At 43.9% G+C, this 27755-nt stretch overlaps 1 protein-coding gene across 2 annotated transcripts; it reads right to left on the bottom strand.

The window, feature by feature from the left end:
- Positions 1–298: 298 nt before the first annotated feature.
- Atac2 (Ada2a-containing complex component 2) lies at positions 299–27726 on the bottom strand. Of its 2 annotated transcripts, none has more exons than XM_089550978.1 (19): positions 27392–27726; positions 27176–27290; positions 26115–26249; positions 24966–25111; positions 23883–24049; positions 22906–22962; positions 21304–21491; positions 19934–20040; positions 18374–18526; positions 14459–14675; positions 12337–12457; positions 11817–11903; positions 9832–9888; positions 8207–8319; positions 7094–7186; positions 5003–5127; positions 4192–4240; positions 1438–1570; positions 299–565 (listed from the first exon to the last, which is right to left on the bottom strand). In XM_089550978.1, the coding sequence occupies exons 1-19, from the start codon at positions 27477–27479 to the stop codon at positions 392–394; spliced, it is 2325 nt and encodes a 774-aa protein (XP_089407104.1). In that variant the 5' UTR covers positions 27480–27726; the 3' UTR covers positions 299–391. The 2 variants fall into 2 exon arrangements, with proteins under 2 accessions (XP_089407104.1, XP_089407112.1); XM_089550986.1 differs by having other exon boundaries at positions 431–565; positions 1361–1570.
- Positions 27727–27755: the final 29 nt, after the last annotated feature.

Genomic DNA, 27755 nt, shown 5'->3' on the forward strand with positions numbered 1-27755 from the left:
TTTAGGTGTGCAGAAGTAGATGCTGGAGGTGTATGAACAGCTTTCGGATGACTGATGCGAAGTGAAAGGCGGTATGCAGGGGTGGTAACGGATTGGCTGAAATGCGAATGATAAAACTTGTGGAAAAGGCAGAGTCTGGCTATTTTTCTACGGGATTACAAGCAGTCATCGAGCATGCCGGATGAGGTTCTCACATCAGTTGACAACTGTGACAAGTGCGAATTAGGCCTCGTGAATTTAACACAGGATGAGCACTCCAGAATTTCTTAGAATGAAACAAAACCAACATGCCCAGCCCTCCATCTTGATACATCATGTATTTTATTTACACATGAAGTGGTGACAATGTATTCGCTCATTCATTGGCAGTGCAGGGGGTGGTGCTGCGGTATTATCTGCTGAGTCGTAGAAACATGGCATGCTTGCACTCCTTGGAGTCTGCCGGGAAGTACTTGTCGTAGAAGTCCAGAATCAGCTCCTCCACCTTGAAGCCAAACTTCTGGTACAGCAGCACAGCTGGGTTGGTCACGGACACGTGCAGCGTGACGTCCTTTCCCATGCATGTCTGCTCAAAGAAAGCGCGCATTTCGTTAACCTCTTGAATTAAGTTGCAGTGCAAATATATTCCTTCAAAAGAAAGCACATTTGCAACGCTTTTTCTATTCACATTTCAAAAAAATTAAGAGTAGAATACCAATGAGAAGAACTGGCAGTGAGCTCCTGTGCACGACCATATCGTGTTCATACGAAGCTTTACAGGAACATCACTGCACACTGCAACTCTTAATCAAGTAATGAGATCACCAGCGCCTGCCACTTGTGAGTGTATCGCCTGTTATCCAGAAATGGCTAATATGGTATTGAATGATAAGTGAAGTAGAAAAGTCTGATTACAGTACAATGATTGAAAAAGTGTTATCTTGAAAGTATAGGATGAACATAACAGAGGCAGTATTGGAAAAAACTCCACTTAACACCGCATTTTCTAAATGAAAACAAAAGCCTCGAAATGTACCTGCACACAGTTGACATTAACTGCACTTATCACCGCTAGACATTTAAATTGTTACAGCGCCATAACATAAGAGGTATGATGGAGTGCCATTACAGGCATCCCTGTCAGTTTGCTCCGGCGTTTCTCACACTGATTTTATGAAAATATGGCTTCTTCAATGGTTAGAGCAATTTCTCCTGCAAAACTATTCGAAAATGCACTTCAGATCTCTCGGTAGATGTTGCTAGAAGGTTACACAGTGATTGATCTTCAAACTTCTCAACAAAGACAGCGTCAAGTTGTTTTTAAGAAGTATGTAGACTTTTTCCACGGAATGAAAAATGAGGTCCGTCAATACAGGCTTGCCTTGGGAATTGTTGGCTTGCCATTTACAGCCATCACATGCATCGGGTAAGGTGTGTACACAGTGCACGTTGCGGTACCTGGATGAGGTGGTAGAGCATGAATTTGGCGATGCCCGATTTGCGCCATTCGGGGTGAGTGAAGATGAAGGGGATGTAGGCCTCGTTGAACTTGACATCAGGCACCATGAATGCAAAGCCCACCACCAGCTTCCTGTAAAAAAATTCAGGGGGGCACTTTGTTGACCTAAAGTGCGGTGAGGCGAAAGCCTTAAGCGCGGTGTTGCTGCTTGTGTCACTGATGTGTGGTTAAGATGTTAGGCTTCGCCTCTAAGAGTGGAACGCGACACCGTTTTGCAACGCTGCCAGGGAGTCCACATAACGCCATCACTCCTTCCACTGTACGCCTTGCTCCGGTAAATTGGTTTTTGAGGAAAGGAAATGTATCTGTCTCGGTGGACACCTGAACCTCCCTGTAACCTGAAGGGACAAAGATGTGAAGACACTGTATTCACTAGACGCGCATTTGTTCATTCCAAACCATGGAGCTGGAATGGCAGAGTGGTTAGCGTGCTCATCTCGCACTCCAGAGGCCCTGGTTCGATCCCCAACTCGACCAATTTCCTACCCGGTTTTATTTATTTATTTGGTATGAGTAGAAAGGTTAATTAGGCTAATTGGTTAATTAACTAATTAACTAAACTCAGTTCCACTTGGAGCATCACTATACCATCCCTTTAATTGGTTGCATGGTTACTACCAAAGTACAATTGGCCCCATTAGAAATTCGCGCACTGTGACGTCACGACCATTTCGACCAATTGAAAAGCGCGACATTTCTGTCGACAACTCCTGCCTACAACGATGAGGCATTAAAGGCTTCCACCTTAAAATAATGGCACAAGAGGACATCCATAAACATCATGAACACTGGCAGTGGCCTTCTTTATTCTTCACACAAGGACTACCCACAATACCTCGGGGTGCTGCAAGCAGTGGTGTTACACAGCATGGAGGATAAGTTTTCATGTTTACTGTATATGTTTCAAACAGCTGTTCCACTCTGGAACACTCCTAATAACAAAAGAGCTAGAAAAGCAGTTAGACCCAGGATGGAACTCCCATATTTTTAAGGTGTGACCACTGTTTTTAGAAATGCGCTACTGTCACTTTTAACCTATATTAACTTATCAATTCCACTTTTTAAATTAGGTATCGGGAAGAAACACAATCTCATTTCATACAGTTTCCAATCAAGCTCCCGTTTCATACTAAACTCCGTTTCATACATGGCAGGCAACGCTGACAAAGCTAGTGCGCCTATTCGCGCAGGCTAAGTCCTCATGCAAAAAGTAGTTCGCCATACAACCAAAGCCAACACAAACATATTTCGTAGTGACAATCTTAAGTTCCGTGACTGGCACCTCCTGGACCTCGTTTTACCTCTTGCAACATTTTCATCCTGCGACTCGTCGAGATTTCGAGAAGCAAAAAGTACACATGACGGTAGGATACGCGGTTGGTAGGGCGAATTGCTTCTACTAAATCCACGCCCAAAAAGTAGTTCACACTCCTTGAAAATTATGGCCAGAGAGCCCGGACACTGAGCGCCTGACAGCTCCGACCGTGATTTTCAATGCTACTACATGTTTTATACCGCTCTTTGTATTCATCCAAACAATGACCGGAGTATCGAGAAGAACGAATGATACGTGGCAGAGTAATATAGTTTCATGGACGCACTACTTCAGCAACCTCCGCAGCGTTGCCTGCTATGTATGAAACGGAGTATAATGATGCCATCTTTTCTCCTGTACCATGCCTGGGCAAACCTGACTGCACTGTTCCATACTTTTTAGAACGCGGCTCTTTTAGAACACAGACGGATGCATGCCAAATTCAGTCTCTTCCAACACAAGACAAACATGCCTCGACGTGCATTATGTGCTTTCCTCAACTTCTAAGGCATTATGCTGAGGTCAGCAAGTCAGATGACACACGGGTCTGGTACTTTCAAGGTACCGAGTTATGTTGGCTGGCAAGCTGATGCCCTTAAAGGTGCACTGAAGAGGAATCTGAACTCGTCTTTTTGCCGCGGGAACTCGATCTACACGTTCCGAGCATTCTTAGAAACTGCGATTTATTGCCCCGTGCGGCCGATTTCCCTAATTAAATCGAATTAACGTCCGGCTCCCGCCTTTTTTTTTTAATTCTCCCTCGTACGGTGGGCGGAGTCGACCAACGCGTGGAGTGCCTTGCAGCCAGCTCCATGTAGGCTTTGCTTTCGCTTTATTTTGTTTTTTATGTTTCCGTGAATAAATAGTTTCATTCGCAGATAATATAGCCGCAAAATAAGCCCGCAGAAATAAAAATACGCACGGACTATTTGCTTCTACGGACTACTACGTATTACTCCGCCGATGGCAGAGCGGCAAGCCGCCGCGGGACTGGGTGAAAGGCACTCCGCGCGTTGGTCGACTCCGCCCACCGTACGAGGGAGAATTAAAAAAAAAAGGCGGGAGCCGGACGTTAATTCGATTTAATTATTAAAATCAGCCACACAGGGCAATAAATCGAAGTTTCTAAGAATGCTCAGAACGTGTGGATTGAGTTCCCGCGGCAAAAAGAGGAGTTCAGATTCCTCTTCAGTGCACCTTTAAGGTCTGTCCACAGAAGGCATGATCATCTACGTACTCTAAACACAGATACGCCTATATGGGAGTGAAAAGGGAGTGAGCTCTTCTCTAGCGCACTCTCTAAAAGGCAGTGTGCTCTAGAGGACAGCTTATTCCTTTTTTACTCCTTTCTGCTTAGAGAGTGAGCAGTGCCACTTACCGGTACATGGCAATGCAGCTGAAGTCCGGGTACTGCAGGCTTTCAGACACTGCGAGAGAAGGAGAAAGGAAAGCAAAGCATTTGAATGAAAACCCAGTTGTGAAGCCAAACGTCTCTGACATATAAGTAGTTTTCCCTGCCTAGTTGATTGAATGGCCGTTTCACAAGACTAAAGAGCAGAACTCCTTTCACATATCATTCAGTTGCGGTCTAGAAGGATGAAAATATAATGAAAGGAGGCGAACTGAAGCCACCACCGTGGATGGCTGCAGTGTCCATCAGCAAGATGTCTGACATAATGTCACGAACACAAGGTTGTGTGCTCAAGTAAAAAATGAAAGTCGAACTGTTGGCGGGAAAAGATAAAGATAAAAAGGCACTGTGGTAGTCAGCACAACTTATCTAACACAAGGATAGAAGTAAACACAGCTTTGCCCACCAGAATTAAATGGTGGATGCCATGAATTGGTAGCACTATGCCTGAATGTACAACACTCTCATGAACTGTTGACAGGAAAAGATAAAAAGGCACTGTGGTAGTTAGCACAACTTAGCTAACACAAGGGTAAAGATAAACAAAGCTTTGCCCGCCACAATTAAATGGCGGATCCCATGAATCCATAGCATTAAGCCTGAATGTGCAACTCTCTGATGAAAAAATTGTTACTTTCAGTCAAGCATTTATGCTAGACATTCGAACTGGAGAAAAAAATGGGATACATTTTTTAACACCGTAATTGCACTCCTAACAAGAAAAAAAAAAGGAGAAAGATCAAAAATAGCTTTCAAGGAGGACTCAAGTTGAGCTCACGGTCAATCCCGGGCCAAAAGAAGGTCCGGCACATGGCGTTGACTACGGGTATGTGCTGTGGTCGCACGTAGCAGAAGTCGATGGGGTGCTGCTCCACGGGTTGTGAAGCGCTCTCGTCTTTGAACCTGTTGCATCAACAAGTGCACTCCTGTTGTAATTGCATAAGCAGTGCAACTCCTTCTCTTCTGATCAACGTCCTCACTGATAATTGTCAAAATTATGTTTAGCAATACCCGACGTAAAAGAATTTCCGCCTTAAAGGCATAATTTCCATAATGTCCGTGGCAGGTAGCCATGGAAATAAGTGCTTTGTCAGTCTCAAGGTACTGTCTCATAGTTTCCTGCATCTCGTTCGCGTCGATCTTGTCTACGATGTCTGTTCACGTGACTCTCTGCCCACAGTGACGGGATTTGAAGGCGCAGGCTCCTTTCCCAAGCAATGTAACCCTAGGAAGCCGAGCACCAGGCCGGGGCATAGCTTGTACCCATTTTGAGAAAACCGGTGGGTACCCGGCCGGTGGCGGGAGTCGAACCCACCACCTCCCGAAGCCGAGGCAGGTGCTCTACCATGTCAGTCTCAAGGAATGCTGATTATAATAAATTCAGACAATGAATGGCTCCTCAGAAATGAATTAGACTGCGGTTCAAAATCATTATTTAAATAGAGTGCCTGTCTTTTAGAAAAATAGTACTTCTTTAATGCCGCCATGCAATGGCTCAAGCCAACAACATGTTTAGCAGAGCTAAAGGAAGAACAGTGCACTGCTAAGTTACAATGGACTTTGCCTGTATAGATAAAAATATAAAAGGCAATGTTTCTAAGAGGTGTGGTTTGTACATTCTGATTTTCGTTCTCCATGTGCGACACAAAAATTTGGTTAACTGAAACATATTCTATGCCTCTTAAATATATGAAACAAATAGATACATTAAGAGGTGCCAACAGTGGTGTCATGTCTCTCTCAATGAGACAGTGCAGGCATAAAAAGGGGGATGGAGTCACAAAACTGTAAACAGAGCAAAGTACAAAGGAGTGATGATGCCAGATATGACTAATAAGCACAGTGGTTTGCTCTTTAAAATTCTGCTTACAGAGTGCTACCTGAGACAAACTAATGGGCCTCAAAGTTTCAAAGCAACGAAACGCATACAGACTGCATAAAGAAAGGATGTTTTATAGAAGAAGCTTTAGCTATGTTCCAGCTTCATTTTCTGCATTTTGAATACAAAGAAATGAGAGCAAATTCTTATGCTGATCTAAATAAATTCTGCCACACTTCAAAGTTTAATGGTAGTGTCTGCAAGTTCAGGCCTTCAGTGTTTCGCAAGGAACGCAAGAGATCAGATTTCAAAGGTTTTCAGGTCTACACTCAACAATTCAGTAGCTCCGCATTAGAAACACAGACCAAAGCTCTGTAAATCGCATCAATTAGGCAACATAAAGTGGTTAAGACCGACATTCTGAACAATACTAACATAAGAGTTCTATGTTGGACAGGCAACTTTAGTGAAACTTTATGCATGAAATATAATGGCATGAAACATGGTAAAACCAGTCAACAAACTTTACCAATTGCTCTTGAATGCAACAAATGTTCTCCAAAGTGGCTACACAATTCAAATACAGCCTTTGTCAAAAGTTTGTAGCCCACTATGACCACAGCCAGAGCAGGAGTGTTGGCATGCAGTGGCAGTCCCAGGTATCAAGGCAGTGCCGGCAAGGGGACATGTCCTTCTCACTCTCATAATCTTGCTGATAGTCAGACCTCACTATAGCCTCGGTACCTGTGAACGCCACTAGGTGGCAGCACTCCTGATCCAGCCGTGGTTTTGGTGGGCTACAAACTTCTGTGCTCTTGTGTTGCAGCCGCACAGGCAATAACGGCAGTTCCTCTGGGTCACTGGCATAGTAGGTTGTCATGGATGACCCCCATAATGACCCCCAAGTGGGCTGCGGATGACCCCCAAGTGGATGACCCCCAAGTGGGCTGCGACATTAGGCTCCACTGAGACTGGCCCTGTGTGATCACGTGGAAACAGATGCAAAATACAGCTGTGCTGGAAGCATTTTTTTCTGCTTTCGTGACTTACCTTGCATTCAGCCTGTGTGAAAGAACTTCCTCCAGGAGTCTCAGCCTCAGTGGCTTGGCTTCAAAATCCCTGAAGATGAATGGTTTCAGCGTCCTGCAACCACACATGACACTTAACGTTTAGGCGTGAACGAATTGGGCTAAATATGGTTAGTAAGGTACAATGCTTTCAGCACATGAGATGTACCTGTGCAGATTCCTTACACAGTGGTACAGCGTACAACGTGTATTCACAATCGTACTGTCAGCTTTGAGCATGTGCAATAACATCACACCTTTATATGCTATTCAGTTGCTTCAAGCACTTAGTTGGAGATAAGCAGAGCCAAGACTGTGCTTTTTTGTTAGTACTGTTCCGTCAAAAATTCATTCAGTAGCCAGTCACAGCCTAAATAAATTAACGATGCTCAAGACTATGGGACTACCCCCAAACAAACAATCAAACAAATGAATACTGAACAAACAATTGCATGCAAAAGCTGACGTGTGAGGAACTCACTTTCCCATAGTGAAGCAAAAGGTTAAGTTGTGCCCAGCATAATCAGTGACAAACAATATACTATGTGAAATGTTATGATGATGTTAAAAGGATGCACTGCGCAGTCAAAGACTATACAGCTCATCAGAATGAATAGTAGTATGCAGCAGTTCCAGTGAGGGCAAAGTGTTTCTCATGAGTTTCTTAAAAGATGAAGTTCATATTAAGAAATTTAAAAAAATATAATACTAGAAAGTTTTGCACCCTCCCTCTCATGAAATTCAACTATAAATAAAAACATGTCCGGCTGTGGGGATAAACAACAACCAGAGAGAACACATATACTGACTACAAAAGCAGGCGGCATTAAAAGTCCAGTTCCCACGCAAGAATGTTCTTTGCAAATTTTCACCCGAAGTTGTTTACCTTCGACATATACGTACCCTCTTTGTCGTTTTTTTCAGTGCAACATCTACGAAATATCTCACAAGCAGCTGAGTGTCATGTCCACCACCTTATGAGAGCATATGCTGAGCACCAAGCCTTTTGCGATGCTGCCCTGTTCCAAGTGTTGCCCCACAAGCCAGAGCATCCAAGTAGGCTGTCAAGCGCACGCGTCATGCTGATGCTGCTCACCTCTGGGTGTAAGGGCTGACGATGCATTCGAGCTGTTCTTCTTCGAGGCCCAGTATGCGCGTGACAAAAGACACGTGACCCTGGACTCCCATGCGAGCTATTCCCGTAGTCACCTGAGAGAAGAGCAGACAACGATACAGCCTGACCACTGCAGGGAATCTAAGTCACACTTCATTCATTGATTCATATAAAAAAGATTACAGAGAAGTTGAGGACAATGCAACGAGTTATTGAAAGGAAAATAATATGGGTAAAATTAAGAGAGAGAGCAAGAGAGCTTGGTATAGGTTTATGGTATAGGATCGGGCATATGGTATAGGATCTGACTAAGCATCAGAAAACAGGAATATGAATAAGGTTACAGTGAAGTTGAGGACAACGCAGCTAGTTATTGAAAGGAAAATGATAAGGGTAAAATTAAGAGAGAGCAAGAGAGCTTGGTATAGGTTTATGGTATAGGATCGGGCATATGGTATAGGATCTGACTAAGCATCAGAAAACAGGAATATGAATAAGGTTACAGTGAAGTTGAGGACAACGCAGCTAGTTATTGAAAGGAAAATGATAAGGGTAAAATTAAGAGAGAGCAAGAGAGCTTGGTATAGGTTTATGGTATAGGATCGGGCATATGGTATAGGATTTGACTAAGCATCAGAAAACAGGACATGCAGTAGTTGTCAAGTCATCGCAGCTTCCAGCATGGTAGCAAATTCCAACTAAAGTGCAAGAAAGTCTCATGAACAGCAAACGGGCAGCATTAATGAGAGGCGGCTAAGGCCTTTTTAGAAGGTCAGACTACTGGCCTGGTTGGCCAGAGTACATGACACGGAAAAAAAGCAAGTATAATGCACTACTAGGCAGATGCAGGTGCAAGCATATAAAAAAAAAAAGATGTTCATACTATCAGCAAGTGAAATAGCATCCCAAAGTACAAGCTTTGCTTAATGCATATCTACAGGCGAGTTGGTTCGGTATGTATGTTGTACAACATAATGGGACAAGTAGACAAAGGCAGGGGATCAACGCAATCTCAAGCGCTCACTAAATAACGGTGCGGACTAATAATAGATTGCTGTTAGCCAGTGCTCGTGCTTAAATTCGTCTTGCTCTGTTGTTAATGTGCCCCTATATGCAGCGCTGCTAACAAGTTCAAAATTCAGAACGTTGAAAACATAAGTAGACAGATATTTATATGCTAAGTTGCAATACGAAAGCAGAATCTCATCCTTGCTGCCTTATGCAGATAATTTGTAGAAAAAAAAAGTGATGTGGCACCGCTAATTTTATGACCCTAAGGCTGTTTTATTTATAAAGACATCATTTATCACAATTAAATGGGCCACTTGTATAAGAATTTGTTAAGTCAGGCTACGAATGTTACTGAGTGCGGATGCTATCACTGGACTTCCACGGTGCAGGAATTTTCAAGAGAGTAAACAAGAATCCAGTACAAAACAAGCAAAAAAAAAAAATCTGAAAGACTAAATATTGGCATGTTACACTCCATGGTCTCCATATTGGGGCCCTAGGTGCATACAGAACCGACGTCCATTTGACCTTCATATTAGTGTTTCACTGCATCATGTGCTTTGCAGTGATGCCATGATGAGAACCACAATGGTTACCTGATATCGGTCCAGGACATCTTTTGTACGACCGGGTTGCCTGAACTGATGAATTTCCTGCGTGATAAGTACAACACTCATCTGAGAACTGCACATGTCACGTACAGCAAGCAAATGGTCCTTCCCTGATTTATTTCATAAAGCTCAATGTAATCTGTCACGTGAAAAACATGTGACTGAAAGACAATGTACAGCTTTTGTCAAAAGTTTGGAGCCCAGGGGGTTTGCTCCTGAAGCACACTGTCTGGTTCGTGATGCATCTCCAGCGCTCCAAATTTGCTGAAGGTAAGAAGATTTCTGGTCCTGCCTCCTCAACTGGGTGGGGCTGCCGCGAATGCTTCAGGAGTCCCACTACAAGGCTTAGAAGCAAACCCCCTTGGCTCTAAACTTTTGACAAAGACTGTACATTAAGCCATCGCAGTGCCAAACGTTCCAAGGCAAAGCATGCTGCAGCAGTCAAGCTTCCTGGCCGTCCACCAGAGAAGCTGCTGAAGGATCAGTCTCTCTTACCTTTTTTATTTTTTTCTAACTGATAAGCAAACTGCTCTCTGCTCCAGCAACTCTTGCATGCTTCCAGGTGTAAAGGTGGTTTCACAAACAAGGGGAGATGGTTACCGAAGTTACCTTGGCCATGCTGAGTCAGCGGCACAAAGCACACGCTCTGCTGCAACTTTGCTTCGGTGATGCACTGTATTTTTCATTAGCTGTTTAATCTAATGTAAAAAATTCGAAAAGTGAGTAAAGAAAGAAATATGATGCTGCCGACATGACCTTAGTTTATTATCTTTACAACAGCCTCTTACTGAATTAACCCATATATGACGAAACTTCAGAAATTTGAAAGAATAAAAACATTTCTTGATATAAAATGCTTATTTCACTTCACAATTCAGAATAATCCTTTTATTGGTGGAAATATTTTTCTAGTCAATACTAGTCATAAGTCATGACTAACTAGTCATCAACCAGTCATAAACTAATTAGTCATTAGTCATGACTAGTTAGTAATTAACCAATCATGACTAGTTAGTCATTAACTAATCATGAGTATCTAGTCGTCAACTAATTAGTTATGACTAAGTAGCCATTAACCCGTTATGCACGGTAAAGCTTCAAACTTTTAATGTCAGCTTTAAAATCGCATCTTCACATGCAGTGGTTTCCTTACCACACTGCAAAAAAATTACTTGTTTTCCCTAGAGAATTATAATGTAGTCGATTGGGTCAAATAAAAAAAATGGCATCCAGAGAACGGCATCCTTCTGAATGCACACAATGCATAAAACTGAATGCACACAACACAATCCTTGCACAGGAAAAGCTTACACCTCTTCAACCTATGTTAGCGGGCACAAGTTTTTGTGCAATAAACTTTTAGAGTTACTGAGCAAAAAAGTGGCACTCTACATGTAGGATGCAATAAACTTTCAGAGTCACTGAGCAAAAAAGTAGCACTCTACATGTAGGATGCTAGGCTTGGTTTATTGGGGTTTAACGTACCAAAGCGACTCAGACTATGAGGGACGCCGTAGTGAAGGGCTCCGGATATTTCGACCACCTGAGGATCTTAAACGTGCACTGACATCGCACAGTACACGGCGCTCTAGATTTTCGCCTGCATCGAAATTCGGCCGCTGCGGCCGGGATCGAACCCGCGTCTTTCGGGTCAGCAGCCGAGCGCCGTAACCACTGAGCCACCGTGGCGAGTATAGGATGCTAGGCATATATGGATGCTAGGCATATATGGGTTAATTAAACATGCTGGCCCATGACACTGAAAACACAATGGTGCTGCTTATTAATCCATGCACTACAAGGTACGCAGCGAACAAGTCAACTGGCGCATCGTGTTCTGTTCGTAAAAACTCGCTTGTAAAATTTAGCTAGCTCAAGAAACCAACCCTTCTATGCAAAAACTTATACACAGTGTCTTCAGCTGTATAACACTGCAAGCATGGATAGAAGAGGCCCTTTCCTTTCCTTACCTGCTGCAGATCTTTGCCTGGTCGCCGTGCAAGCTGGCCGACCAAAGCATCGAGGTCAAAAACGGGAATGTTGCGAGCACGCTTGATCTGAAAGGTGAAGAGACAAACACAAAAATTTCGGAAATGCCTTGTAACCACGAAAGATAATATGCGAAAAGCACCATGTGTGGATTTTAAGGACATAAAGGAAATGCCTGGATTTGTCTGGATTTGGCCTGTCTTGCATACAACAGTGGTTTTCAATCCATGTTGTATAAAAAGCGAGTAAGCATCAATGCCAAACTGCCGCTATACACAATAAAGACTGCAAAATACAAACTCTGTGCAATGTAAAATTTGACAGTGAACGAACATGCATTCCAAGAAAAAAATTGTGCATCGATAGTGCCCACTCTAATGCTTCCCGGAACTACTAGACCGATAGACCAATTTATAAATAAAACTGATAAAGCGATACTTCTTGATTTATACACATCCTCAATCAGTGGACGGCCCTAGTTCAGTTTTCTGCATGGCTTACCTGCCTGACAAGAAGCTTCCTCCTAAGCCTCCGCGCCTCGCAGGGAAGCGGAACTTGCTGGGCATATTTTTCGATTTGGCTCAGCAGTTGGTGCTCCTCGTAGATGCTCATGGGAACACACCTGGCACAAGAAACGGGCAAGACATACCGATGTGCTTTCTGCGAACATGCAAACCTTTCTTTCCCATTGCCAGTCATTCTGCAATGTGGGAATACTATAAAGCATGCACACCTGTACATATTAAGGCGAAAGCCTTTAACAGCTCATACTCGTGGCCATGATACTGTCCGTCCGTTACATCTGAGTGAAAGTCATAAACAGTCATGACTAACTAGTCATAACCAGTCATGACTAACTAGTCATGACCAGTTGTAAACCAATTAGTCATTAGTCATGACTAGTTAGTCATTGACCAATCATGAGTATCTAGTCATCAACTAATTAGTCATGACTAAGTAGCCATTAACCATTCATGACTAGTCATTAACCAATCATTACAAGTTAGTCATGACCCATGACTACGTTACATGATTGGCAAGTCATGACTAGCCAATCCAAGTCACAATAGCAGCCAAAGTTGTGTGGAAAGGCTTTCGCCTCGTGCACTTTAGATCATCAAAGTGCCCCCTGAATTTTTTTTTTTTCAGATGTCAGGAAAACATGGAGCAACAAGTCACGGGAAAATAAAATAGCACACTTGCAAAAAAATGCTGGCAAGCTTAGAGCTCAGTTATATAAGCAAGTAGATTCCATGCTAAACGCGAGGTAATGCAGTGCCACCAATTCTACACTACTTCCATAGCAGTAAATAATACAGTCACAGGTTGCTATTCATTCTTTTTCACCCTGATCATTTTTTAAAAGCGTTCCTTTCTTTTTTTAAAGTACCATGGTGCTCTCTTCTTTCCCTCATTTTTTTTTTTTTTTTGCATCCAGCTGTCAAAGAAACGATGCCTTCTGCACGGCTGCCAGTACATACAGGATCTTGTCACAGCTTGGGCTATTTCAATATAAGTCTTGACTATTGTAAAGAAAGGTTTATATGTGATATCTTCAACACGCAACAACATGAACAATGCTACAGCAGAGGGCTCCAAATTTATTTCAACCCTCTGGGGGCTCTTCAATGCACAGAAACCTCAGAACTCCGGTATTTTTGCACTGTTCTTCCATTTGGAGGGAACTAAACGAAGCTTTCAGATTTGCATCCATCAAAAACAAAACTTGCATGATCCAAAAATGAAGTCATAGCCATAATAATTTTTTGTGAAAATCTTTTAGTGTGAAAGCACTTCACTAGCAATCCTGAAAAAGCCGACGGGTCTCTGAAGCCTCAACTTTTGACCCTTGACCTTTGAACTTCGAGATGAAATCTCTTGGATGCTGTATGGCTAGGGGAAGGTCCCGTGGTATGAAAGTTTGAAGGAAATTGCCTTGGAGAACAACATAAGGCAACGTCTAGGCAAGAGTCAAGCGAATTCGAATCACAAGTTAAGGCAATATTTAGGCAATAGTCAAGCTAATTCAAAACCAAGTGCTTTTGCACGTCTTACTCGATTTAGAGGCGTTAAAACTGTCATTTTTTACAAGAGGAGTATTCATTCTACAATAACAGCCTTGTCAAGTTTTGTTAAACCATTATTACACTTTGTTCTCAATGAGATAACTGTAACCAGGTGAGCTTTAAACGGCAATGACAACATCGACAAGGTTGTTCATAGGGTTTGCCGCCGCGGTGGCTCAGTGGTTATGGTGCTCGGCTGCTGACCCGAAAGACGCGGGTTCGATCCCGGCCGCGGCGGTTGAATTTCTTTGGAGGAGAAATTCTAGAGGCCCGTGTACTGTGCGATGTCAGTGCACGTTAAAGAACCCCAGGTGGTCGAAATTTCTGGAGCCCTCCACTACGGCGTCTCTCATAGCCTTAGTCGCTTTGGGACGTTAAGATCCAATAAACCAAACCAAACCTGTTCATAGGGTTTGGTTTATTGGGGTTTAACTTCCCAAAGCAGCTATGAGGGACGCCGTAGTGGAGGGCTCCGGAAATTTCGACCACATGGGGTTCTTTAACGTGCACTGACATGGTTTCAACTGATGTGTGATAAGCTAAGCTGCCTGGCTTACCTTGGTTTCTCAGCCGCGGCCTCTTCTTTGACCTCTGCCCGTGGCCCTCTCTCACCCATCCGGCGCTTCTTTGGCATTCCTGACGTGCGTGACTGAGACGTCTCCGTTGAGTTGCTCTCGGTGTCGCTCAACGGCTCCTCTTTGATGCTCATCACAGATCCGTCATCGTCATCGTTCACAGTGCCTGTGATGACTTCCTCCGTTGCGGCCACTTCACCTGCATCAAGACAGCAAAGCTGATCACGTCGGACCACTTGCCATTGTTTTCTCTCATCCTTCCAAGACGGTTGAGACGATTTCCGAAAGGAAACAATTTGTGCAGCAGAGCTGTTTTTTTTTTTATTTGAGATGTTTACCATTAGGCATAATGAGAAAGGGAGAGAAAGTCAGAAGGAGTGTAAACAAGCAGTTTGTGATCCATTGCTAGGTGCTACAACTGCGAGAGTAAAAACGATTAGCACAAGTGACCAATGACTCGCATGGTGGCAAAAAAAAAAAAAAAATCAAATCTCTGAAGGCAACGACTTTCTGCCGAACCTCCCATAAGAGTGGGGAAGCCTTGGCACTATTGTTATTGGCATTTTCACAAACCGCCGTGCAGTGAATTACAATTACTTTACCCCTGTGATTGGTCACTTGGCTAATCTTTTTAATTCACTACTATACCTTACCAAGACTACATTCACTCATTTACTTTGTTGTGGGAATTAGATAGGCCGTCTTCCGAGATTAGTGCAGTGACCTATCTCCTTAGAGTGCTATGTACTATGCATCTATTGGACTGCGTAACTGCCTATTAGATTATTTGTTTATCTACCAGATAACATATATGTCACAGTGATTACAGCCTATCCATCAAACTGCACGGTTGAAACTGATGCGAGTGTCATGCAATGAGAACTTGTAAGTGAACTATCTTTCCTGTCTTCCAAGTCATGCTGATGTCACATGGTTGTCGAGGTCTGAAACAGGGTATGAAAATGTGGAACAGGCTACCATTCTTTCTCTTCAAAGCTGTTAAACTCCTCGGAGAAAGAGTGCACTGTAGTTCACTGTCCAATGGGGACAATGAGCCCAGAGTTACCGAGATTAGCTGAGTGTGTGGAGTAAGCTGCTTCATGAGATACTGCACACTGTGCAACCTATGACATCATTAGGTCAACCTGTTTAAAGGAATTTCCAAAGGTCGAGTAGACTGCAATCAAGGCAGTAATTACTGCTTAGCGTCAACCTGAATGCAGGGATACAGCTCCAACTTTGCAGCTGAAGAAACAGTAAAGGCATAGTTGGCAGAGCAACCTTTCAGAACCAGGGAAAAACATCTGTTCAAGTGTGAAGTTTCTGAGAATGCTGTACTGCATTCCTCTGAAGTTATGTGGCTATGTTCAGGTAGACTTTAACGAGTAATTACTCCTTCATTAAGATATCATTTACACGAGTCAGTTCTCCATTCCACGCTGCTCTTGTTTTGCATCTTATAATTACTACTGCATTCTGACGCTTAATAAGGGAGTAATTACTCACTGACATCCACCCGAGCGCAGCCATACGGCTACAAAAGGAAAGCTAAACAGCTTTCTCAGAAACTTCGTAGTTAAAGAAAAATTCGTCTTGGTCCGGGGTTCAAACACGGAACCACCGCTTCATCGGAGCAGTCGCTGTACCAACTGAGCTAAGCGGGACGGCAAGCTTATGGTACGGCAAGAGCGAATCGATCAATAACTCGAAGTGGGAACTGTGTAGGTCAAATGTTTAGGGGAATCCCCCAAGGTGGAGTAGATTTGTAATAAGGGAGTAATTACTCATTGACGTCCACCCGAGCGCAGCCATACGGCTACAAAGGAAAGCTATACAGCTTTCTCAGAAACTTCGTAGTTAAAGAAAAATTCGTCCTGGTCCAGGATTCGAACCCGGGACCACCGCTTCACCGGAGCAGTCGCTCTACCAATTGAGCTAACCGGGACGGCAAGCTTCTGGTAGGGCGAGAGCGAATTGATCAATAACTCGAAGTGGGAACAGTGTTGACCAAATGTTTTTAGGGGAATCCCCCAAGGTGGAGTAGATTTGTAATAAGGGAATACTAATTACTCATTGGCATCCACCCGAGCGCAGCCATACGGCTACAAAGGAAAGCTATACAGCTTTCTCAGAAACTACTCAGAAACTACTCCACCTTGGGGGATTCCCCTAAACATTTGACCATACTGACGCTTATAAGCCAAGATTTCCTTTTTTTCTAAAAATGACCATCTGTATTTGGGTGGATGACCCATATGCAGAGTCGACCTATTTGCAGGCTCTAAGGTAGTTTTGGCAGAGCTGTTGGTAGTACATGCCTCGTGCCGATGCTCATTCCTGGCAGAATACATGGAGCTCCATGCGTAGAAAGAAAGTTAATTCATACGCAAATTAGTTCCACCACGAAAACTGGAATTCGAACCTTTTGCCCGGCCCACTCATGCCGATCGCTTGCCCTGGTGAGCGGTAGATAGAGTGAGAGCAAACTTGCAGTAACCCCCCCAAGTGAGCGTTGCACCGGAATCCGGAACTACAGGATCACTAGCAGTTTGGCTTTTCGTTAGTTGACTGGCTGCACGCAAGTATAGAGACAGGGTGGAGTGTCATTTCATTACCTTTGATTTCCATTCTCTGACTGCTCGTGTTGCGATTCATTGTTATGTGTTTTTTTGCTTCGAACTGCGTGCACTGCGATGCCGTCCCACGGTGGGGAGGGTGGGGAGGGGTACATGTTGACTTACTATTTGGAGTAAACTTTGTTTTGTCGGCGAGGGCTGCAAGTTGGGGGGGCCGACTTATATTTGGAGTCGGTTTATAGGTGGCAACATATGGTACCCTCAATGTTTTTCTTTCCATGGCTTGCTGCACTGTCCTCATTTAATGTCAAGCTTCTCATTAGTTTCAGACCCAGAGATGAGTACTGGCAACATACAACTGTTGAGTATCTTTCTTTTGACGGATACAGGTAAGCTGTCGCTAATGCCTCGAGAGTATCCGCCACATGCACTTCAACAAAATCTCAGTCTCCTGCTAATTTCCTTTTCATAATCTAGAGCTGAGGTTAATATTCAGGCGGAAGCCTTTAATGCCTCATTGTTGTAAGCAGGAGTTGTCAACAGCAAAGTCACGCTTTTCAATTGGTCGAAACGGTCGTGACGTCACAGTGCGCAAATTTCAAACGGGGCCAATTGCACTTTGGCTACTAACCATGCAACCAATTAAAGGGATCGTATAGTGATGCTCCAAGTAAGTGGGAATGAGTTTAGTTAATTGCTTAATTACCCAATTAGCCTAATTAACCTTTCTAGTAAGGCCACGTAAATAAATAAAACCAAGGAGGAAACCGGTCGAGTTCGGGAATCGAACCCATGCTAACCACTCCGCCATGCCAGCTCAATGGTTTGGAATGAACAAAGGCGCATATACCGTGTCTTTGTTCACTCCCATCTTCCTCCCTTCGGTTACAGTGAGGTTCAGGTGTCCCCCTGAGGTATGGGAGACAGATACATTTCCTTTCCTCAAAAAACAATTTACGAGCAAGGCATAGAATGGAACGGCGATGGCGTTCTGTGGACTCCCTGGCAGCGTTGCAAGACGCTGTCGCGTTTCACTCTTAGAGGCGAAGCTTAACATCTTAACAAATCAGTGACACAAGCAGCAGCAACGTGCTTAAGGCTTCCGTCTCACCGCACTTTAGTTCAACAAAGTGCCAGCCTTAATTTTTTGGTTTAGATAGATCTACTCTATCACTGTTTCAGTGCTTCACTACCAACTGTAAATTATTGTTTCTTAGCTAGACTACTGCCCACTAGCTCTTACAACAAGACACAGAGCTCAGTAGAACACTAGCGGACCAAGCAGAGAAACTTGAGGAAGCATAAAAAGAAGAGAACAGACCATCAGTCTCCAGAATGCCCACAAGCTCCTCGACCTTGGGAGACTGGACACCAAAGTAGCTCGAGTCCATAGTGGCCGCTTCTTGGACATTGAAGTCATCCAGGTCTAGCATCTCGTCGTCTTCGCACTCCACTTTTATTGGAAGCAGGCCATCTGCAAGCACAGGTACACTGTTGGTGCATGCCACACTTCAAAAAGTGCACCCGGGTGCATTAAAAGCTGAGAGATTTGACTTGAAATTGCTTTTTAACAATGCCAAAATGATCCAAGTAGACGTGCAGTGTTGAACAATATGAGAGGGAACAAGCTTTGAGCTTTAATTTTCTGATTACTCCAAATTTATGACTGACAAGCGCAATTTTTTGTGTTTCCTAAATAGTTTTCCTTATAGCGTATAATACCCTAAAGTCATTCTAAAACTTAGTGCTGAAATGACCAGAAAACTTGCAATTTCGTGCAAAACGTTTGTGCCCTGTCAAATTGCTCAAGACTGTACATGTAGGGGAGACGAGACCTATCCTACAAGCTACAGGGCGTGTGTCAGCGAATGAGATGAACAGGCCGAGTTCTAGGTTCCAACTACTATTCTTTATTCTGCACAACACATGACTCCAAAAAGCCAGTGCCAGTGCGTGCCATGAGTAAGGCTACACATCGCCAATGATGGCGGCGCCGCCATTACATACACAACAGTCATTTGGAGCAGAGTGAGAAAGAAATATTCGAGAGAGGACAACCTTATGGTTGGCATTAGTGCGCAAGTGATGCAGATTGGAATATCAGGCAATCCTTGCCATTTTCAAAGTCTGTCTTAGACCAAAGGTTACCAGAGCCGGTAGGGCGCTAAATTTCATACAGCGAAGTTTAAGGTTTTTGCAGCCAAACCTCAAGGAAACTGCTTTTCTTACTTGTGTTCGACCTATCATGGAATATGCGTGTATTGTATGGGACCCTGCACATCAGGTGTTAATTGAAAAACTCGAGAAAATTCATAACGGAGCAGAAGGTTCGTCTTGGGCAGGTATGGGCTAAGGGATAGTTGTACAGCAATGAAAAGCGAATTGCAATGGGAACCACTCGCTTCCCGTAGAAGAAAATTGAGGCTAAAATTGCTGTACGGAAAAACGGGGATTAAAACAGCCATTTTACGTTTCTTAACGACATGACCATTCCCGTAAAATTACAGAGTACCGTACCAGGACGAACTTGTTTGCAAATTCATTTTTTGTTAAAACAGTGCAACAGTGGAACCGGCTTTCCGAAATGCAAGTGTGCTCTGCAAGTGAAGATGTATTTTTTGCCAATCTGTAACCCCCCTGCTATAACGCCTTCGGGCAAATGTGGGGTAACTCTTGAATAAAGAATAAAGTCAAAGGCTTCAGCCTCAACTTAACTAAGGGCAAAGGCAGTACATGAGTCTTCAATATTATCTCACCACCAACATCATCAAATACCGTCAAAACAAACCTGCACAGAAAGATGTATAAATGCAGGTTTTTTAATAAACGATGCTTCTAGCAGGTGAACAGCTCAAAAGAATGTTTCCTCTCATAAACTCACCAGAACTCGTAGAAACAATGTCAATGGGGTCACAGGGCGGCTCAGACACATGGAGCAAGTCTTGCCGAAATGGGTCACTTCCAAATAGGTCGTGGTCAGTATTCCAACTGCGCAAATCAAGAAAATTTGAAAGGAAATGCTGTAGCAAGGCCGACAGATGATGGCTGCATAATAAAATGGGGAAATAAATAACAGCTGCACTATATTAGCAAATATATTTTTCCTTTCACACCTGACAGCTGTCAAAAAAAACTTGTAACAACAACAAAAAAAGCGTTATGCAGGCAATTCTCAATTAAACATTGTTTAATAATACTTCACTGGCATTAGCAATTATCCACCAGACAGAGAGTGTTACAAAATACATTAAGTAAACAACTGACACCCATGAAATGATATCCACTGGCTTTAAAACAAACTGCTTTGTTCCAACTTGCTTTACAGGTGTTCACAAGCACGACTACTAGAGACAAGATAAAGAAAATAAACCAGCAAGTACAAACCTCACTTAACAAGATCATGACACTTTTCGCGAATTCCAATAGCAGATGTAGAGGATTCAGCCCACTCTGCGGGAGAGCATCTCGATCCAGTGGAGAGGACACACCCTGAATATGCCCAGGCTGGAGCATGGAGCAAGCTCACAGTGCAGAAAGTACACAGTGTTCCCTCTGTTTGCTAGCATGTGCAGTCTGAATGAAGGCCACAGCTTAGAGCTTGTCGTCTGGCAAACGACGGCAATCGACGAAGGCTCGTTTGCATGTTTAGTACTTCCATAACACCGGTCATGCTCAATTTGTCAATGTACTGATGCGAAGTTGTACTCATGGCTTCAGCGAGAGCAAACTGCCTTTCCTGAGAGCATTGCCTACTGTGGGCTGGAAAATGGTATGAGGATGGCAGGGCAACAGCAGGATACCCATACGAAATACATCATGAAGACTTCCGGTTGGATCCGCCAACCTTTCTGGAGCAGTTTTGATTTACCAGCTCCATGTGCAACCCTAGCTTAGAAATCACTGCCAAGGACAGGCAAGATAGAACGGCTGGGAAAGGGTCCGGGTGGCAGGTGAGATGGAGATAAGTTGGCGGGGATAAGGATAAGTCTGTGGGGATAAGATGGCCACTGATAGCACAGGATAGGGTTAATTGTATCGGTATATGAAAACCCCGTGTTCTGTACTGGATGCAGTTAGACAAGATGACGATGACAATGTTGCTCGAAAACAAGCCTAAAAAGTTGGCTGCAAAGTTCTCTACATCTGCTACTGCAATTCGCTATTGAAAGTTACTGAAATAAAACTGATATAGAAAAAAAAATCCTTAAAATTGGAACTGCAAAGAAATTTTTAAGAGTCAACAAAAATTACTGGAAGTCCTCGAGCGGCATGAGGCTGTCGTGCATTTCAAACGACGAGCCGGTGGTGTCGTCGAACGAGTTGACGCGTTCCGACTCGTGCGTCTTCTCCGGAATGGTCACCTGCTGCTCGACAGGTTCTTGCTTGATGCGTACACTCCCAGGAGTGGTCACGTGCTGGTCAGATGATCCTGCCACAGGCTGCAAGCAAGACAGAACAGGTTGTTCCTTATATATTTTTATCTTCTCCAACATATAAAATGCCTTCATTCAAAAGCTTGGGTGTGAAACACGCTTCAAAAGTTGGCAGTTTCACAAAGTGGAATGGTGAAACAGGTTGCAAAGGGCGAGCATTTTGAGCGCACCTGTGTACTATCGCCAGTTTCGCCATCTTGCTTCAACGCATGCCACTGTACAGCCACTTGTTCAATGCTCGCACGATACTGTTAAAGAATTGGCTAGGTATACAGCCTCCGTCAAAAGTTCTCGGGCCACATAGACTGCTTTTCAGTCGTGTAGCTCAGAGCTTGTAGAGTAGCTGACACACACAACCATGGCTGTACGTCTCAGCTGCAGTCAAGCCTGCCCAGGTCATGGTATTTAAAGCGTCGAAGTATACAAGTGCTGTCATATAATTTGGACAGGATGATACTAGATGGTTGCATAAGCCTGTTGTAAATGGAGTGCAATGAAAACCTTAAGCTGACACACAGGTGACCTTAACAAGACTTCCTCACCTGTGACAATAAATCGCATCATCTTTATCAAGACAAAGTAAACTAGTATGTGACTACATTAATATTTAACAACTTTTTTCGATCCAGCTAGGCATTGAGAAAATGGTAAATCGCACTAAAAGTCTGCCTCTATAAGATATTATAGAGCCGAGATGGTCAGACACAACTCGATAATGAAATGGGCATTAAACGCCCCTAAAAAGAGGTCCTCTAGCCAATGGTGTTGACCTATCGTCATGATATCGCGGTCAACCGCTTTGCGCCTGCGAGCCACCTGCGATGTAACGCCATCAGATGCAAGACGGTTTACTGCTATGCCGTGGCAGTGCATCAACACTATTAGTTGGAGGGCTTCCTTTGAGGGGCGTTTAATGGCCGCTTCATTTTCGAGTTGTACCTGACTATACAGCTATGGACGTACATTTTAACAATGCCGAATGTTAATGCTGTGACATGACCTAAAAGCATGAAATAGCCTACAAAATTAGTATTCTTCTCAAGTTTGACACTCCGCAAATCTCCTCAGACTCGTTTTCGCCTTTTTTTTTCGGCGGCTGCTTTGTGAACGATCTGTTACTCTTGCTGGGAGGTGCATTTCTTCAATAGAGTGCAGGTGTTGGTCAAGGACTCGTTTTCCCTTTTTTTTTTTACGGCGGCTGCTTTGTGAACGGTCTGTCAGCCTTGCTGAGAGATGCATTTCTTCAACAGACCACAGGTGTTAGTCATGTGTTGTTCCATGTGCCACCATTTCTCGTCCTCTGTCTTTTTAACTGGCTTTCTCTTCAAGCATGCAGAATCAACTAGCCCATATTTGCACTGTTCCGGACCACGCCAGATCCAATTTTTTTTAGAACGAAAAGCTGATTCAGGGAGCTCACCCATGGCGGAAGTTGAGGCCCATCACAAGCGCTAGTGGTCCTGCCATTCCGCGTGTCCTGCGTGCCAAACAGCCAAGCGTGAACGAGAGAATGGACGTTGCAGTAACTGACAAAGGCTGTCGTCATAAATTAGCAGCATTTGTAGCATCGGTGCCGAAGGTGGTGGGTTGCCTTCAGGTCTGCATTTCAAACAAACATCCCTCCTTCCTCCCCTGCCCGGCATCCCTAAAAGGATGAATTTGGGATGAAAAGGCAGCCTCAGCGAGTGGGAGAAAACACCCTGCATTACTCTACGGCCATTACTGGCTCATTTGCGGCCGACTTGTCGACACCCCTGCAGGCCGGCTTCAAAGAGGGCGTTCCTAGAATCTACTATTCAGGAGGATGTGGGGGGAGGGACACAAGGGCTACACTACCTCGGCCCTGTTTGGACCATCGATGGAGCTGCCACTTCCTAATGTATTCTAACAGACAAACATCGTGCTCTCATTTTCACTGAACAGTTTGTGTTAGGCAACAGCTTAGTCGAAGGACAACGCAGTGAGCTATGGGAAAAAAAATTATAGGTGTAACGTTAAGAGATCGGAAGCGGGCGGAGTGGGTGAGGGAAAAAACGCGGGTTAATGACATCCTAGTCGAAATCAAGAGGAAGAAATCGGCTTGGGCAGGGCATGTAATGCGATGTGAAGGCAAGATAACCGCTGGTCCTTAAGGGCAACGGAGTGGATTCCAAGAGAAGGCAAGCGTAGCAGGGGGGCAGCAGAAAGTTAGGTGGGCGGATGAGATTACGAAGTTTGCGGGGATACGGTGGCTGCAACTGGCGAAGGACAGGGTTAATTGGAGGGACATGGGAGAGGCCTTTGCCCTGCAGTGCGGGTAGTCAGGCTGATGACGATGATGATGATGATAGTCGATGTAATTTTTAAAGCGACAAATAAGCAACCCGGGCACGAGGAAGCATATATTATCGCTCCAACCTTAATGAGTAGTGACCGTTTCTCCTTGAGCTGCATGGCAGCCTTCAGCGTGTTGCCGAGGTAGCGGCGACGAGGACCGTCCAAAATTGGCGAAGGCTCTTCCACAGCTGCTGCCGCAGGACCCATTTTTGCCTTCCGACACTTTGCCAGCATTGCACCGGGACCCTCTGAAATGGGAAAAACCAATGCCCGACTCCATGACTGACAACAAAGGCTCCGGCTGGCCATAAAAGAAGGCAGCAGATTCAAAAATCTTGCGTCAGAAAGCAATCTATGAGAAGATGCCTCAAAAGTAGCTAAACGATAGAGTGGCACTATTTGACATGTCAGCAAGACACTTAATTCTCTTTCATAACCAAGCAACTGGAAAAGGTCTCATGCTGCACAGCCTTTGAGCAATTCCATTCCACTCAGTATAATTACATGTACGCTTTCTTTTTTCCATGAGTATAAATTAAACGTAAGGGGGGATGCGGCTTTTAGCGAATTTTTAAAAATTTCTTGATGTATTTACATGAAATTTTTTGAGCATATATCAGAAATAATTTTATAACTACTCTCACTAAATTTCGCTGTTATATCACTATAAAATTGTTTCCTAATACATACTTTTCATCTGAATCTTATGAAAAGGCTGCAGAGTAAGAAAAATAACCAAAGGCTCGGTTCAGAGACGCCACAGTTCAGAAAACAATTTTTTTGGAGTATTTCTCCATGATTTTAGCAACAAAACTTAGGGACAGCATAAAAAACAAGGTACACAAGTGATTACAACAATTATCAAGAAATAAATTTTTTGGACATTTTTTGGGATTTAGAAGCCGCATCACCCCTTAATTTGATTTGTTTTTATTTGATTCAGGTTAGAACAGAGTTTTCGACACAGGGTATGAATGAAAGGTGCCACGGGATATCACAAGCTCTTCTGTACAGTTAATGCTTTTTTCCTAGCACAAGCTCTTAAGAAATAAAAATGAACAATAAGAGGCCAAGCGATAGGACACAGGATTTCCACTATGGCCGAAAATGTCCCTTGCGAAAAGCCGCTCCCAAAGCTCTTTGATAAAAACTGTGATGTGTTACCAAAGTCAGCAGGTGATGGCGGCTTCATTGTGGCCAGTGTCCACCAGCCACTCTCGCCGAGTTCCACTGATCCAGAGCGGAACAGGAGCGGGCAACCGGATGACAGCACTCCAGCGACGGTGCCACGGAACGTTGCTGTCCTCTTCCTAGAGTTCACAAGATCATTTATTGTATCATCCTCAGCAAGCCGACAAAATTTAAGCAAAGATTGCCTTAAAAAAATGCCGCCACCGTCTGTAAGACGTTGAAGTAACGAGCGTTAGCTGTTGGACTGTGACATCATCATTGGCATGCGGCAGGTGGTTGTTTCTACAATGCTATTTATTGTAGATGGCGCTACAAGTCTCAATGCGAGATGTGCCGTTTTCCAGTTGCTGCCACAGATGGCGCTGTGATCTCAGGGTGGTAGCAGACCCCACGAAATCTCGAAACATGATGAGTAAAAGCTAATGCTCTTAAAAAAACCATACAAAAGCACTCAGCAAGCAAAACAACACTGCCCCAATACAACAGCCTCGTAGTACTGATGGATAAGCCATTTAAGCAGTTTACACAATAATGTGAACAGCAGAAGTTGCAGCCGATTGTTACTGATTGGCCTTTTTGTTACTACTGTTATTTTATACCTTCGAGTGTGGATATTCCTTGAATTAGGAAAAGCTTCTGAATGGACTGACATGTATTCTGATACAAGCAGTGTTTGATGTAGTCCTTGTTTTAAGAAAGTGAAAATTTTGCACGCTGTTTTGTAAACATTATAATGATATGTTCGTAAGTCAGCTTCACACACACCTTTAATGAAGTATTTTTATCTTTGACAAAACTGTGCTAACTTTCAGATCAATATGGATCTCATGACAAGTGACATCGCATTCTTCAGAATCCCACTCTCCAACCCGATAAACCTTATGACTTACATCCACCTGCATGGCATTTTGTTTGGCCAGTGGAGGAAAGTGGGAGTACTCCTTTATGACCTAGTATGCCTGTTCTGTTTACGACGGAAAAAAAAATTCATTGCATAGCCACCACTGTTAAATGAGAGCTGTTTAAAAAGTAATGTCAAGAGAAAGCTTTTTTTTTTAGCTAAGCAATTACTATGAAAGTGAACAGAACGAAGTGAACATAATTTGTCAAATGCAAAAGTACCTAGATTCACCGAAGAACGTCATCCAGTTCCGGTCGATGAAGTTGCAAATGTGCTCCCGCCAGCGGAAGTACCCGAGCTTCCCGTTGGAACCAGTTACGTGGAGGTTGTACAGGGTGAGCATGACGACCTGGATCCTGTGGTTAGGTTATATATAGTGATGAGAAACCATTGTAGCCTCACGTTGCGAGCATTGTGCTCACAAAAGTGACTAAAAATGTTTAGTTATCAGCTAAATAAGACAAGACTTGAGCTAGCTACCGTGAGGCAAGATTTCATATGCAGGGCTCAAGCTGAAAAAACAAAACAAAAATCAAACGAACTAAAGCCTACAAAACAGAGGACTGGAAACAAAAAGTAAAGATGTAGCATACTCTACCATCTAAAATCAGGCCCATTAGCTATACTGCGTGCAGCGTGAGATATAAGTGCAGCAATCAGTGGTATTCTGTTGTGTTCGTGGGGATTTATACTAACGACCATCCATAAGGGAAGAAGCTTGTATAGCACATAACCAGAGTTCTCACTGCTTGGGCACCTGTTCTTTCTACTATATCTTTGGCCTCTTCCTACTTTGTGAAAACTTGCAAACATGCTTAAGCTCTGACTAAACATTGCAGCTATTGTTGTTTCATTCGGCGTCCAATCTATTATTGTATGCAGCCCCTCTCTGAATCAGGGCATGACAATACTGGCTGTAAGAACAGCACCACAAATCCTGACGAACATATCTGCCTCTCTGATAACTACACGCGCACAGGTGCGACAGACGTGAGGGCCGGGCCACTGTGGCAGGAATTGTGTGGGAATGTGCCTGTACTTTTATAAATGACTTAGATGCGAACGTCCGAACAAGAGCTACGTATCCCCCTTCCCCACAATCGCCAACGCAGAGAAACGTGCACATAAGGTAGAGCTAATCTCTCTACCCCCCCCCCCCCCCCCCCCCCCAACCATGTCTTCCCTTATCTGTAAATCATTGCCTGAGAAACCGAAACGCAGATAACCATAAGATACAAGTCCGCACAGTAGAGCCGAAACAACAGGTGACATCAGTAGTTACCATTGCATCTTTAGACGCTCCAGTATCTCGATGTTGTCGGGGGAGCACCTTGCGCAGATTAGCTTGAAAAACAAGTCACCGACAAGCGTGCTACGGTTGCTGCTTTTCAGGCACTCTGAAAGAGAGAAACACGCGGCTGTCAGTCATTTGTCGCCTAGTTGCTGTGCTGTCAAAACTTTATTCGTGTTCGTTAGGAAAGTTTCCTTCTGAACTTGCCTGTGTGAAAGTAAAGCTTGCAGCTGCTGCACTGCAACATCAGTGAGTCGACTTGCGCCGTATTACAGTAACAGTGCAGAGAATCCATGCTGAAAGGCCCCGAAACAACTTATTAGTCACGAATGTTTGACGGATGACGCGACTTCGTCGTAGCTATCCGTCCGGCTCGACGACTAACTGTGTGGGCATGGCCACTTTTAAAGTGAAACGACGATCTGCAAATTCCGTTTTTTTTTTCACGACGGCTGCTCAAATGAAAAGCAGCACACGAGATAACCCATTCAACCAACCGGCTAAACTGTTCGCACACTCAACACGACGAGCGCGTGCGGGCTGCCATCTTAACTGTATACTACTGATGGAC

The sequence above is a fragment of the Amblyomma mixtum genome, chromosome 1 (genome assembly GCF_055824585.1).
Source record: "Amblyomma mixtum isolate Tamu chromosome 1, ASM5582458v1, whole genome shotgun sequence".
Lineage (NCBI taxonomy): Eukaryota > Metazoa > Arthropoda > Arachnida > Ixodida > Ixodidae > Amblyomma > Amblyomma mixtum.

What these genes read in the sequence shown, in the direction of transcription:
- Atac2 (XM_089550978.1), bottom strand. Translation starts at nt 27,479, where the DNA reads ATGGATTCTCTGCACTGTTACTGTAATACGGCGCAAGTCGACTCACTG. An exon ending in ATGCCGCTCGAGGACTTCCA is followed by an intron (nt 20,041 to 21,303) that starts GTAATTTTTGTT and finishes TGATTTGCGCAG; the next exon opens with TTGGAATACTGACCACGACC. An exon ending in CTTTTGGCCCGGGATTGACC is followed by an intron (nt 4,241 to 5,002) that starts GTGAGCTCAACT and finishes CTTCTCTCGCAG; the next exon opens with TGTCTGAAAGCCTGCAGTAC.